We start from the raw sequence: 15,465 nt of genomic DNA, 5'->3' as shown, positions 1-15,465 counted from the left end.
GTGTGGACAGGTATTCTGCTTTGTGAGGAAGGCTGTTTTAAGATTCGTCAGGACAAGAAATACCACCAGGTTTTGAACTTGGGCCTTCTTTGATGGTCCCAATATTAGAAAAAGACTTCTTTTGGGGTTTTGCAGAAAGTCTCAAAGTTTAATGAATTCGGACATGGACTTGGATTGTTGTTTGTATTAAATAGAGGAATAAATACTAAGCACTAACAGAGTCTGTTCACATACAAAACATTAAATATATGTTGATCAGTGTCATTACTATTTTCTTTCTATCTATCTATAAGGAGGCTCCATGCCCAATGTGGGGCTTGAACTCATGACCCTGAGATGAAGAGTCATGTGCTCTACCAACTGAGCCAGCCAGGTGCCTCTGTTGTTTTTTATTTTTATTTAAATGAAACATTCCTGAGACTTTCTCATTTATTCCAAAATTAGTTTATTTCTTTAGACTCTATATTAAAGGTGAAGAAAATTTAATCTTAAATTGCATTTAGAGAGAGGTGTTTTGCTCTGTTTTGTTTTGTTTTTTAAATTACCCCTAGGCAGGCAGTTTCTTTACATTTCTGGGAAAGGAGATTTTTTTCTTACAACCTTCATGTCTGTCATCAGATTCTATGCCAAGATTATTTGTGTTAGCTATTTGAGGAGCCCTAAAAAAAAAAAAAATCACTAAAAATTTTATATTTTCCCAGGATGTTTCATAGATTGTTTTGTAAAAAGAAATGAGTCAAAAAGTAAACTATGCTGTTGGCACCATTGAGAATTAAACGTATTTCTATGAAATGGAACTATTTTGTTCATGTATAAACATTTATTGAGTGCAACTATGTAATAGGTTCTTTCTGAGCACTAGGTATAGTGATAAATCACTAAATTCCAGCTCTCATTGAGCTTTTATCCAGGGATGTAAATAGATTTGTAATTTATCTTCATGCTAACAGTAATAGTGAAATATTTATTGAGTGTGCACAGTGTACTAGATAACATACTTGAATTGGGATACAATGATGAAATAAGGTAAAACTATCAAATGATGCATCTTGTGTTCTAGGGAGGGGTTTATGTAGGTCACCCCTAAAACTATTTTGCAAAATGAGATGTTTGGATGACAATCAGTATTGGGATGATTTTTTTTTTGTCATCTTCACTTTCACTTTCTGGATCTACACATATTGTGAGTTTATCGTTCTTTGATGTTACACACACACACACACACACACACAATATTTTGGGTAATCTAGCTTGTAATACTTTTCAAATTGTATTGTTTGCTTTGAATTATACTTCTCATGTCTTTACTTTCTAGATGAAGTTAGAGACTTAGTTAAGATTTTAACTTTAAAAATTAAGAAATGTAATGATTGTGACATTTAAATGTTTTATTCCTTCTCCCCCCCTTTTTTTTGTGGTCATAGGTCATTCCTAGTGTGCATAACAAGGCTAACAAAATCACTAATAACCAGGACCAAAACACTGAAGAAAAAAAAGAAAAGGTAACTTGAACCTCTCAAGCCTTTAAAAAATGGTTTTGGTGTCTTTTTGCCTATCTGAGCTGCAGTTAATGAGAATGGTGTTTTGACTAGTTATCAGGCAAGAAGGACTGTGTTATAATGTTTCCTTCCTATGAATATAACTGGTTCTGGCCAGGATGAAGGCCAGAAACATAGTGAAACATAGGTGCAAAGATGTGATAAAGCACCAATCATCCCTCGTCATCGTTGTCTGTCTTTCCTGTTCAGTTGGGTTAGTTGTCTGTCCATTCCCAGAAAATGCCTCTTACTCTTGGGAATTTATGGGACTTTGATCTTGCTGTTCTCTCAGCCTGGAAATCCATTTCCCACATTGCTCCTCCTTTTATCCTCCAAGGAGGAGCTCAAAGTTATCTCTACTGAGAAAACATTCCTTACCATCAGTCAAAATTAGTTATCCATTCCTGTTCTCCTGCCTCTATCTATTCTAGCAGTTAAGTCGATCTAAAATTTATTTTAGGATATGCTATTAGGTAGGGATGAATTTTTATTTTTTCCTCATAAAGAGAACTATCCTGCTATTTAAAATAGGTCCGCCTTTACCTACTGACTTGTAGTGCAACTTGTACTAGCTCAGGTTATCAGGAGGGGTCTGCTTCTGAGTGTTCTCTTTGTTTCCCGTGTCTATCCCAGCACAAATGCTGTACTAGCTCAGTTCTTAAAGCCTAATAGTAATAAATGTTGTTTTCTATTAGAGCAATTTCCTTTACATGTTTATTCTTCTTTAGAGGTGTCTTACCTATTTGTATCCTTGTTCTTTTCCCTATGAATTTTAAGACTAGCTTGTCAAATTCCACAAAAAAATCTCTTTGATGATTTTGATGGGAATTGTATCATATGTGTAGATTAATTTGTAAAGAAGTTATATCTTTGTGGTATCAAACCTTTTTAATCATTTACATGGTATATCTGTTTATATATTAAATTCTTTTTTTTTTCAATTTTATAATTTTCTTGAGAAAGATATTGTAAATCTTTGGTTAATTCCTAGATACTCTTACATTTTGTATTGCTTTTAAGTATTTTAAATTGCATTTTCTGTTTGTTGCTAGTATGTAGATGTAAAATTGATTTTTTATATATTTATTTGACATCTTGTAACATTATTCCATTATTCCTTTTTTTAAATCTTTTTAAAAATTATTTATTTGAGAGAGACAGAAATAGAGCATGAGCAGGAAGGAGGGGAGAAGCAGACTCCCCACAGAACAGGAAGCCCGATACAGGGCTGGATCCCAGGATGCTGGGATCATGACCTGAGCCAAAGGTAGACGCTTAGCCAACTGAGCCACCCAGGTGCCCCCCATTATTCTTTTATAAAATAAAATAGTCCAATGCAGAACACTGGAAAAACTGAAAGACTGAAACAGATAAAATCACTCATAAACCCACCGCCTAAAGATAAACTTACTAAATATTTTAAATACTATATGTAGAGCCTTCTAGGGTCATTATGTCCTCTATAAATGTATATAATTTTAATAAGAATATGGATCTCAAATTCTAATACTATGTAGAATTTTATTTCTGGATTTTCTGTATGGGTAATAATAATCACTCTGGATAAAGGCAGTTTTCTTTTCCCCTTTTTTCCAATCTTATTATATCCACTAAAACCACTATGTTTAATAAGTAATAATAGCTAACATTTTTGTTGTTTTTCCTCCTGATATTTAAGAAATTGCTTTTAATACTTCACCATTGAATATGATGTGTGCTGTAAATTTTTGTAGATAATCCTTCAAGTTAAGGAAGCACCTCTTTCATTCTTATTTTGCTAAGAATTTTTTTTTTAAGATTTTATTTATTTATTTGACAGACACAGCGAGAGAGGGAACACAAGCAGGGGGAGTGGGAGAGGGAGAAGTAGGCTTCCCGTAGAGCAGGGAGCCTGATGCGGGGCTCGATCCCAGGACCTTGGGATCCTGACCTGAGCCGAAAGCAGCCGCTTAACGACTGAGCCACCCAGGCGCCCCTTTGCTAAGAATTTTTATCATGAATGGCATTGGCATTGAATTTTATCAGATGTATTATCCATTCACTGAAATAATTGTGTATGTATACATTTTTTCCCCTTGAATCCCTTAATGTGGTAAATTACATTAATAGATTTCATAATCTCAAACCAATCTTGAATTCTTAGATTAACCTTAATTTGATCATTTTTTTTCCCACCACATTGCTGGCATTATTTCCTTTACGATTTTTGCATCTGTGGCTAGGAATGAAATTGGCCTGGAATTTCCCATTTAAGTACTATTCTATCTGCTTTTGAATATATGAGACTGCTAAAATGAATAGTAGGTGTATTTCTTCTTTTTTAGTTCTCTGAGCATTTGTGTAAAATGGTAATTATTCATTCCTTAAGTCTTTGGTCACACTAGCCTGGGAAGCCATTTTGGGCCTGTGTTTTCTATGTGGGAAAAATCTAAAATGCTTATTCGTTCTTTAATAATTATGGAACGATTCAGATTTTCTATTTCACCTGGAGTCAGTTATGGTTATTGATTCTTTTCTAGGAATATTGATATCACTTAATTTTTTACATTTGTTGGTATAAAGTTGTTTATCTTTTTTTTTTAAGATTTTATTTATTTATTTGACAGCACAAGCAGAGGGAGTGGCAGGCACAGGCAGAGGGAGAGGGTAAGCAGGCTCCTCACTGAGCAGAGAGCCTGACAGGGGGCGCGGTCCTAGGACCCTGAGATCATGATCTGAGCTGAAGGCAGAGGCTTAACCAACTGAGCCACCCAGGTGCCCCAAAGTTGTTTATTAGCTTGACTTATCCATGCTCTATCCATAGTTCCTTTCTTTTTTTTTTAATATTTTATTTATTTATTTGAGAAAGAGTGAGAACTAGAGAGAGAGTGAGCACACACACAGAGGGAGAAGGGGAGAGAGAAGCAGACTCCCTTCGGAGCAAGGAGCCCGATGCTGAACTTGATCCCAGAACCCTGGGTCACCCAGGCGTCCCTATTCTGCTTAATTTGTTCTCATCTTTATATTGCTTTACTTTGGTTTTCTTCTTCTACTCCCCCCACCCCACCATAATCTTTAGATAGTCGTAGAGTTTATTAATTTTTTAAGACCATACATTTCCTTCTAAGTCACTCTTTACATCCCAAGATTTTAAGTTGAGTATCTATTATTCAGTACTGTTCTATTTTTAGTCCCCATAATTTCTTTTTACCCAAATTTATTTAGAAATGTATTTTTAAATTTCCACGTGAATGGTTTTAAAAACTTATTATTTCTAACATATTTCAATTATAATCAGAGATTGTGATTTATGTAACATTCTTTTACATTAGGTGAGACTTCTTATGGCCTACCACATTCTCAGTTATCTAAATGTGTATCTGTGATTTAAAAGAATAGCACAGTAGTTTTTCTTTTGGAAGATTTTATTATTAAGTAATCTCTACACCCAACATGGGACTCAGACTCACAACCCCAAGATCAGGAGTCGCACCGACTAAGCCAGCCAGGCACTCCTAACATGATAGTTATTGGGTATAGGTTTATATACAAAGTCACTAGAGCAAATTAATTAATTAAGTTATTCAGATACTCTACATACTTACTGGCATTTTTTTGGGGGGGGGTCATTGTAATCTAACAATCTCCCATTTTGATAGTAAAATTAGTCTATTTTTCATGTGGTTTTTCAGTTTTTATTTTATACTTTTTCAAGTTAATTTATTAGGTGTCTACAAGTTTTAAATTATCTTTATTCATATGTGACATTATTTAGTAATGCCCAAACATCTATTTCATCTAGTATCACTGAATCTTTGCCAACTTTATTTTTGTGTTTGCCTGGTTTTTAGCTTGGAAATTTTTGAGCCACACACAGAATGAAATCAGGTCTCCAACCTGAGAGAGTCTGAGCTTGTAAGGAATTCTGAGGGAATACCTTTTTTCCTTTTTTCCACCTCAAGCTGTGGTCAAGATTTTGGTTTGTTTCTTTGATTTTTTTTTTTTTAACTTCATCCATTGTAGGTTTCACCCTGTTAAAAGAATAAAAAAGCTATAACTGAATTGAACACTTGGGAAAACTTTATTTGTGGACATGTACACAGGGCTCAATCAAGGCTCCTTGAGGATTTGGGGGGAAGGGTTCTTAAAAAGGATAAGAAAAAATAACGTTAGATTCCTTACCAAATTATAGGGTTGTATTTTAGCTTGGTTGGCCACCTTCTTTGAATTAAGATTTTAATCACATAGATTATTATCAGATTAGCAGTAGCATATGCTATGTGTTCAGGATTGTGTAGTTGTTTTTGGCAATCACTAGTAGACACAGATAATATGTAGATTCTGGAAGACCATGGTTATGGCGTGTAGAAATACTAGTTATGTACATGATCCAGGTCATTACTTGCAGAAATCTTTTCTCAGCCTTTGCAAGGCAATAGCCTTTATTTACAGGGATTAAATGTCTAGAAAAATAAAACCAATGCTGACAAAAAGGAGATTAGTAGTTCAAGAGAACGGAGGACCAGGGAAAGGGGCAGGAAGGAGGAGGGATTAAAAAGAGGCACGGAGAAACTTTTGGGACTGATAATTATATTCATCATCCTGATTATGATGATGAATTCACATTGTACACTTTAAAATGTGTGTATTCTTTCATGTCAGTGTATCACAATGAAGTTTTCATAGACAAAAATTCCCTGCACTCCTGGAGCTTCCATTCTAATGGGGCAAGGCAAACAATGGAGAATTCGGTGACTACTACCTTAAAGCAGTTTGGGGATAAGACATGAAGACCCACAAAATGTGGCATCTGAGAGGGGCTGGAAAAGAAGCCCCATGAAGACAGGGAGCTCATCTGTCTCATCATTACTCTGTCTCCATTGCTGAGAACACTGCCCCACACCTCATAGACACATAGTATATGTTCGCTGAATGAGTAAAGGTAAAAACAAAACAAAACATCTCTGGCTTTAGGTCACCAGGAATGGCACATACCCTCTGGGCAAATGCCACCTTCCTGTGCCCCATTTTACCTTATGATTTGGGATTTATGGTTGTTTCTGGCTTTAGTCACATGTTACAAAAGCACATTTTTGAAAGTTTATCTGTCATCTTTTTGTGGTTCAGATGGATTTCTCAGAATATTTAGTCTATCCTCTTGCTAGAATTTTGTCAGTTCATATCTTTTTTTTTTAAGTTTTTATTTATTTATTTGTTTGTTTGTTTATTTATTTATTTGACAGAGAGAGAGAGAGACAGTGAGAGAGGGAACACAAGCAGGGGGAGTGGGAGAGGGAGAAGCAGGCTTCCCGCCGAGCAGGGAGCCCAATATGGGGCTCGATCCCAGGACCCCAGGATCATGTGAGCCGAAGGCAGACACTTAATGACTAGGCCACCCAGGTGCCCCTTGTCAGTTCATATCTTGATTCACAGATCTGAGCATTCATCAAATGTCTATTGGAATCCTACATATAGTGTGGCAGTTAGGACTGCAGCAGTCTGGGGATATAACGTCATAAAGGAAGCAGACAAGGGATCAATCTGTAGGGACATAGGTAATAACCACACACAAATGAATAAACTGGTGACTAATTTAATTACTTTAGGGAATAAGGTAATTTAGTTGATTCAGGATAATTCCACTTAAGATCCCAAGAAGGAAAAAGATAAATATATGGTTCTTATCAATTTTGGCCTGTTCCTTTAAACCAAATTGAATCTCAATACAAAGCAAGGATATTTTCATTCAAATTTTAAAAATGCAGTAAGAGCTCGGTAATAACCAAAAGTCACAAAAGTCGGTCCAGCTGAATTCTTTGGTATAAAGAATAACCACTGAGTTAACATTGCAATGAAAAAAGTCATACCAGTATCTGCTTCTTTGTTACAGGATGATGTTTCAGTGGTTACAAGATTGTACTTAATTGTTTTCAGTGGTTACAAGATGTACTTTACTGTGTCTCTTCTCTGAAATCACAGTTTACATGCCAAGCACTATACTACCTTCTAGAATGATGAAGCATCTTTACTCCAAGAGGTGCACCAATGAATGTGACACGTAGTAAAATAAATAGAAGTATAATTATGATGATAGAAGCATGCGCAGGATGCAGACAGGGGAACCTTCCCAAAGTTGGGAGGTCAGATGATTACAAATTATATTATCTCTTTAAAAAGTATCATTAGAAGTAATTCCTTTTATGCATTATTTCCTCCTTAATACAAAAGCAGTGCGTGTTCTCTAGAATTACCTAGACAATCAAAAAAGACATGATAAAAAACACCTGAAATGGGACACTTGGGTGGCACAGTTAAGTGCCTGACTCTTGATTTTGGCTCAGGTCATGATATCAGGGGGCTCCGTGCTCAGCCACAAGTCTGCTTAAGAGTCTCTCTCTCCCTCTCCCTCTGCCCCTTCCCCCAATCACTCCCCCCCAATAAATAAATAAATCTTTAAAAAAAAAAAAAAGTACCTGAAACCAATTACTAGGACAGATGTAGGCTAGAAATCTGAATTTTGGCTTGAGATCATTCACATTTAAAAAAAAAAAGTGTGACTAAGAAACTAAGTTACCCCCCCCAAAAAAACCACAAAAGAATACATAAACAGGTCTTGAATAAATTCCTAGTTTTTTTCTTGTTTTGTTTCAGTTCACTATTGTCTGTGCTGTTTCTCATCACAGAGTGTGAAATGACAGGCCATCAGGAGTCATAGACATACAAATATTAACTATATCCTCATAACTCTTTGGTATTTTCCTTCTAAAATTTTTTTCAGGTTTACATCATAATATTCTTTGTCTTAAAGGAGTCACGGACATGAACACAAGTGGGAGACGCTTGTTCACAGAAAAGTAGTCTCCTGTTAGTTCTTTTTTCTTTTTATGTACTACCCAAATGAAAGTGTCGTCTCCCACCAAACATAATAGTCTCTAAAAATACAGTCATGTTAAACTTATAAAAATGTATCTATTCCAAGTAAGTACTTAAACGGAGTACATTTTATTATATTTAAATTATTCCTCTGTAAGGTGTCTATTTCAAGTGAGAAATCTGGACATGCTAGAGCCTGGGGCTAAGGAGAACCTCATGAAGGTTTTTGCAGAGATCAAAATGATTTCTTGTGATCTTCCTGGTGGCACTTAGAATGTTACAGGATGTGCTCTTTGATTATTCTTAACAGCAGCAGGTAATAGTGTTCTCTCATGATATTCCACATTTTGTTAGGTCTCAGAACTAGCTGACAATACTTTGCAATATGTAAATATATCTGTATACATACATAGCATGTAGACATGTGGGGATCATGCAACATTGTTGTAAATGTTTTTATAGTCTTACATATTTTTGCTTTATACACCACATCAGTAAGATCAAGGATATCAGGAAGAAAGTAGAACTGTTTCTAAATTTAAATCACCAAATCACTTTGATATTGTGAATCTGGATTGTCACATTAAAATGCTTCTGAGTTAGTGGTTTTTGTAAAAATGGATTTTGGTTTTTAATTAAAAGGCTGTCACATCTAAGGTAATGCAAGTTTTACTATTTTCTGGAAAACTCTGGGAATATTAGACTTAACTAATGCTTATTAGTCTCTTCAAACCGATCAAAAAGAGATTTGTTTTTCTAATTTATTAGCACCCTCTGAAGGAAGGAAGATATTTCTCGCAGTGAGATGTAAGGGCTTTCCTCACTTTCAGCTACACAGAGCACTTTCAGCTCCTATCCTGCAGCTTCAGCCATATGACACATGTAGACCCAGAAGTACACAAGCCCCCTGGTCTGTATGTCGAAAAGCTATTATTTCCATTGCACTCAAGACCTGTTAGTATACAAAAACTTAGCAACAGGCAGACAAAGCCTAACAACCTTTGCTGTTGTCTCCCACCCTATAGAGAATAGATCCCTGTAGAACCAATATATAATAGACCCTCAAATACCACTAAATTGTTAGACCGTAACACCAGACTCCATTTATTGCTGCTACTAATGGGAAATAACTTATAGCCCAAGTGCAAATCAGAGCCAAACTTGGCTTAGTATCAGAAACAAAATCATAGGGTTGGAAATAAGAGAAACAGAGTCAAAACGACAAAGTTCTGTTGCCACTGGGGATTTACTGTGGGTGCCAAAAAATCATGTATATGGGCTTATGCAGCTCATGAATTGCATATTTCAGGCATAACTGTTTAACTGGTTCTGGAAGGTGAGTCTACTTGAACAGACCTCCGTAACTGACAAAATATAATTTAAGAAAAAAAAGTGACCTATAAAATAATGCAAAATGTACATTTATTTACTTAACTCATTAACGAGGGAACCAACAAGATGGTTAGCCTGGTTCAGAGAGAACTGGAGAGAGTGAAGTATTTATTAATTGTTCAAAGAAAGAATGCAGGGGCGCTTAGGTGGCTTAGTCAGTTAGACGTCCGCCTTCAGCTCAGGTCATGATCCCAGAGGCCTCTGATCAAGCCCCACATACGGGGCTCCCTGCTCATCAGGGAGCCTGCTTGCCCTTCCCTTGCTTGCACGCTCTCCCTCTGTGTCAAAGAAAAAAAGAAAGAATACATAAGTTAGATTCAAATTTAGATACAAAACTGGTTAACGTCTTACAGGGCAATAAAACCATAACCTTTGGAGTTATCCTTCCTACAGGACTAAAATAATTTGAATCTCTACCAGACAAAATTAATGTGAAATGCTATTGGACAAGAACCTTTTCCATCATTGTCATTTTTCTGGAAGGTAATATGTTAGAAGACCTAATCGGCATGACTGACAACCAGTTATTTACTCATTCAGCATATAGTTAAGGGAGGCCTGCTTTGTACTGGGCACTGTTCTCGGAGTGAGGATACCACACTATTGTTCTTTGCCCTCATGGAGATTACATTCACCTGGCCTCCTTGAATGTACCTTGCTCCAGCCTTCATTGCCACAGAGAGAGCTAGGTCCTCCCTATAACCTTCCCTCATGTGCAGTAGAAAGATGCCCCAGGTATATGGCAACCCACATTCAAACTTTAGGGTGACCAAGACGTGCTTATTCTATATTCTTTCCCACAGTGTTGGTAGAATTTAATTTTAATAAATCAGTGGTGTAAACAGTTTCCTCTGAAATATGTTTTTAAAATACCGTCAAAGAGAATTCTATCTCTTAATATTAAAAGCTGGCTGTCCTTGTTCCAACTACTATTTTTGACCTAGAATGATGTGGTTCTGAGAAAAAGGTTACTGAAAGGAATTCATTTGCCTTCTTTACTCTTCATTTAACTCACTTCTAAGGTTTTCCAAGCAAGAATAAAGATACAGCATGATCACATTTCTGTATTCTTTTGTTGCTTAATAGGCATTTTGTATTTGGCATCTTCTCTTCATCACTCCTGCATTTTACTGATTTTTGAATTTTCTACATATAGATGAAGTGCTGCTTTGGTTAGACATTATCTTAAATAAATTTGGGTGTGTGTTTTTGTTTATGGATTGCAGATAGTGTTTTCTGCTTTGGAGGAATTTATTACATGCCTGCTTTCTGTAATGGACCAGTCATTGTCCATTTACTAGAGTGTATCCTGCCATTAGTGGTTTTGTCATATAAATCATAATTGAATGTACTCTACTGAAACACTGGAGCAAAACAAAATCTTAATCCCGTTATTTTGGTATTTGTGGAGTGCTTGGGTATATCAGCTCCTATTCTTTTTAGCAGCTTGGACCTCCATAAACTTTAGCATGTTTTATTTTTCCCAGCGTTCAAGAAAATGTCTACATTCTGTGAAGGTAATCTGATCATTGAGTTTGTTTTGCTTTAATTAAGTCCAAAGCAAATATTTATGTGCTGCATCATTTGGTGTGTAAATTTAAAGAATACTTAACCGAAATACAAAAAGTATTCATCATAAAGATTTATTTCTTTTTTAAAACACTAAAATGTGTGTTGACTATAAATTACAGATGAATATTTTTTCAGTTAGAAAACCTTGGCATTTCATTTCAACTATTTTTTATAGAATGAAATCTGTACCTTCTACAATTTGATAAACAGATTTTTAAATAAATGTAATAATACAGTGGATTTTGAAATGCTTTTCATTTGGATTATTTGGTTGGTAAGAGTGTAAATAAAATATATATAATTGGCTTTCTTACTGGGGAAGGGAATGCATTCTTCTGGGTAGGTCAACAGTCTTAAATGCTGTGCTTTTGAATTCCTGTTTTCTGTAGTGGTGTGCTTACATCACAGTCACTTACATAATAACATAAATATAAGAAAACAAATTGTTTTATAGTCCTTGTTATATGACTGAAGTTGGATTGAGTCAGAGTATTTCCAGATTATTTTTTTAGCCTGTTTGTCATTGAGGAAGAGGATTGTGCAAAAGCAATTAACCTTCTCTCAAATTTTGCATTTTCAGAGACAAGGAACAGCTCCACCTCCAATGAAACTTCCACCTCCTTATAAAGCTCCATCTGAGGACAGTGACGAAAGTGAAGAAGAATATGCATTTACCAACAGTGAGTTCCTTTTCATTATTTGAAGTGAATGCAGAGTTCATTAAATTGTGCTTTCAGGAGTATTGTCAATTATCAAATGCAATGCTGTGGGTTCTTAGAAAATGTGTATAAGCATATCATGCTGAAAAGGAAAATGTTATATCTCCTTTTGTGACTTTATTTTCCTAAACTTTCCTCCTTAACGCTAATATAGTATTAGAGTGAATATCAAAGGCAGCAGGTTATACACTATTTTATCTACATTTCCTCCTAGTCTTAATATTTGGATGTGAATGTGAAAATGCTAAGAAGTCCTTTAACTCCCAGTTTGACCCACAATAATCTGAGTTGGATGTGGATGTCAGCTCTTGATTACTTGCTCTATTCAAACTGATGGTGATGTTGCTAATACAAAATTAGAAAAAGACCCAAGTCATATTTTCTCCTTTAGAGTTCCTTTCATGATTTTCTTTGCATTAGCTGTATCAAATATACATTCATACATATATTTAATGGAGGCTTTATTTAAAAGAATTTGCATCTCTTTTATGCATGTAAAGTATATATAGTTAGATCCGATTGCTATTGTACATGGAATTTTTGGGGGGAGGATGAAAAATACCCTAAAATTAGATTGTGGTGATAGTGAATATAGTAAAACCCCCAGGATTATATATTGAAATGGGTGGATTTTATGGTTTGTGAAATATGTTCTTTTAAAAATAATCTTGTTCCTTCCACAATTTAGAAAAGGGTTTGATATAGATATCGAAAGAGTTAAAATTCTGGCTCTAACACTTCTTAGTGTATGACCTTCAGCATGGCCTCTTCTATAAAAATCATGGTTCTTCCTTCACAGGTGTGTGGTAAAGATTAAAACAAGGTGATAAAGCCTTTAGCCTGCCATATGGTAAAATTTCAACAAGTATTATAGCTCTTACTAATAATTATTATTATGTTGATTTTTATGACTCAATATTTTTCTAAATACAGTAGTATGTATATAAATTTGAATATAAATAGATATGTTTATAATTATTTAGTTGGCTTTATAAAACATTGATTTGCACTTTGATTTTATAGAGCCCTTTCTGGTGCATTATTTCTTCATTAATCAACAAATCTCTGTTGAAAGCCAACTGCTTTTTACCAACAGTGTTAAGTAAATCTGTTATGAAAGAAATAAAACATAGCTCCTTTTTTCTTGTTGGGGTCACCAACCTAGAAGGGAACAAAATTTGATCAATGTGCTGTAGTGCCTTGTTTCTCCACCTCTTTTGGAGAGTTACACATGATGGAGATGATTGATAGGTGTGTGCTCACATGTAACACAATCCCTTGTTCTGATACAGGTATTAGGACAGCTGCAGCTGAGTGGAGATAGCTCATTGGTTATTCATAATTTCTGGGATGCTAGAATGCCTATATTTGCATAGTTGTTAGGAAATCTGGCTTAGGCTTGTGACTAAGACTGTTCTAATCCTAGTTCTATTTAGTTGTGAATTCATGGACAAGTTAACCCCTTCATGGCTCACACTTGCTCATCTGTAATGGGGGAAGGGAAGTCTTGTAGTAATCTTCCTCATAGGCTTGTTAGAATCTGAGGAGAAAAGGATTTGAAGAGTTTGGTATAAGGATTGCGATATCTTATGTATTATTAACCCAATCGATATACTAACCTGTGAGGTCTCTAATTATACAAATAAACTGAGGCTCAGAAAAATTAAGGAATATGTTCAAAGTTACATAGCCGGTAAGTAGTAGAAACGTAATTTAAACCCAGACTCTCTGACTCCAGAGCCTGTACTCTTCATCTGTACTTCCCATTAACTTAAATCTCATTTACTATGGCAGAAGTAGGTACAAAGTGCTTGGGGTTATCTAGTGAATATCACTTTGAGGCCATAAGATAGAAGAGCAGCACCCTCCCCAAAGTTCCAATCATGTACATGTATGTTCACACATGTGCACAGATTCACAGCATTAGTGGGGTTCAGGAGGACACCGATTTGCACTGCATGCAGAAAAAGACTTCTGATTCCTGAATCATCTTATAACTATAACATTTCACAGATTCTCCAGCAAATATATTTGGGCTGTGAATATGACTTCCCTTTTGTTTTGCTCTCTAATTTTTTTCTTCTCCGCATACTTTTCCCTTCCCATTGAATTCACTGTTCATCTTTCTGCAGAAGAGTTTGAACTGTATGGGGTGTTAGACAGTTCACATTTAAAATGTAGGTGAGCCTAAAGCCTCTAGCTTTCTTATATTTCTTTGTGAAATGGATCCCATGGCTTTTTAATCTCATGAAATGACTACTCTGTTCCTCCATCCAAAACTAAGAGTAGATTGGTTCACTGTCTTACCAGATTCTTATTGTCCCAAACTAAGTATATCTTTTTACAATTCTGAAAATATGATTTTCTAAACTTTCCTATGGTCCAGGACTGTGAAGTGGATGGCTGGAATCTAAGCCTTAGGCCCACCAGGAAGGGGTGATTGCATTAGAGAGATCACAGACATGAGACACATAGGATTTTAAAGTATAGTTTAAAATCTGGGGCACCTGGATGGCTCAGTCAGTTAAGTGTCTGCCTTCGGCTCAGGTCATGATCCTGGGGTCCTGGGATTGAGACCTGCATTGGGCTCCCTGCTCAGTGGGGAGCCTGCTTCTCCTTCTGCCTCTCTCTCTCTGTCTCTCATGAATAAATGAATAAAATCTTTAAAAAATAATTTAACTTAGGTGAGCTTTGCTGAGTTACTTAGTCATAAACTTCATCCTGCCAAAAAATGTTTATTGAGTAGATATTATAGGTGGGCAGACACTGTTCTAGGTATTGGGAACATAGGGAATAAGATCTCTCTTCCTATTAGCCTATATTCTAGTGGGAGAGAAAGATTATAAACAATAAGATAGTGAAAATATTGATAAATAGTCTAAATAAAATAAAACAACATAGTGTGAGAATAAATGCTTTGGAGGAGTCGACATTAAGTAGAATAGGAAAGAAAGGCCAAGATAAGACCAAAGTGACAAGAAGGAATCAAAGAGCTGGCTTATATAGTCCTATAGATCAGATTTTTTTTTTTTTCAGATTGTGATCCATAGTAACCTATATTTTACTTAACAGTCAAGTATAGGGGTGCCGGCGTGGCTCAGTTGTTAAGCATCTGCCTTCGGCTCAGGTCAGGATCCCAGGGTCCTGGGATCGAGTGCCGCATCGGGCTCCCTGCTCAGAGGGGAGCCTGCTTCTCCCTCTCCCACTCCCCCTGCTTGTGTTCCCTCTCTCACTGTGTCTCTCTCTGTGAAATAAATAAATAAAATCTTTACAATCAAGTATAGATGTGTACACACACACTTAGTGCATTTATAATTGAAACAAAGGTTTCACAAAATATTTTATAACATATGAAAAACTTTATTTTTTTATTGTTTCATTTTTTAAAATGC

At 35.8% G+C, this 15,465-nt stretch overlaps 1 protein-coding gene across 5 annotated transcripts in view; it reads left to right on the top strand.

Annotated features, from left to right (window-relative positions):
* Positions 1-15,465, top strand: part of PATJ (PATJ crumbs cell polarity complex component) — a 335,447-nt gene that overhangs the window by 129,854 nt on the left and 190,128 nt on the right. For all 5 annotated transcript variants that reach the window (XM_028106828.2, XM_088022976.1, XM_088022975.1 and 2 more), the window contains 2 exons: positions 1,425-1,502; positions 11,935-12,034. In XM_028106828.2, the coding sequence (XP_027962629.1) occupies positions 1,425-1,502; positions 11,935-12,034 (178 nt within the window). The remainder of the gene's footprint in view (positions 1-1,424; positions 1,503-11,934; positions 12,035-15,465) is intronic.

Source organism: Eumetopias jubatus, unplaced genomic scaffold (assembly GCF_037043125.1).
Source record: "Eumetopias jubatus isolate StellerSeaLion01/CBP00866 unplaced genomic scaffold, mEumJub1_p1.0 scaffold_4, whole genome shotgun sequence".
Lineage (NCBI taxonomy): Eukaryota > Metazoa > Chordata > Mammalia > Carnivora > Otariidae > Eumetopias > Eumetopias jubatus.
This window is presented reverse-complemented; position numbering and strand designations above follow the sequence as displayed.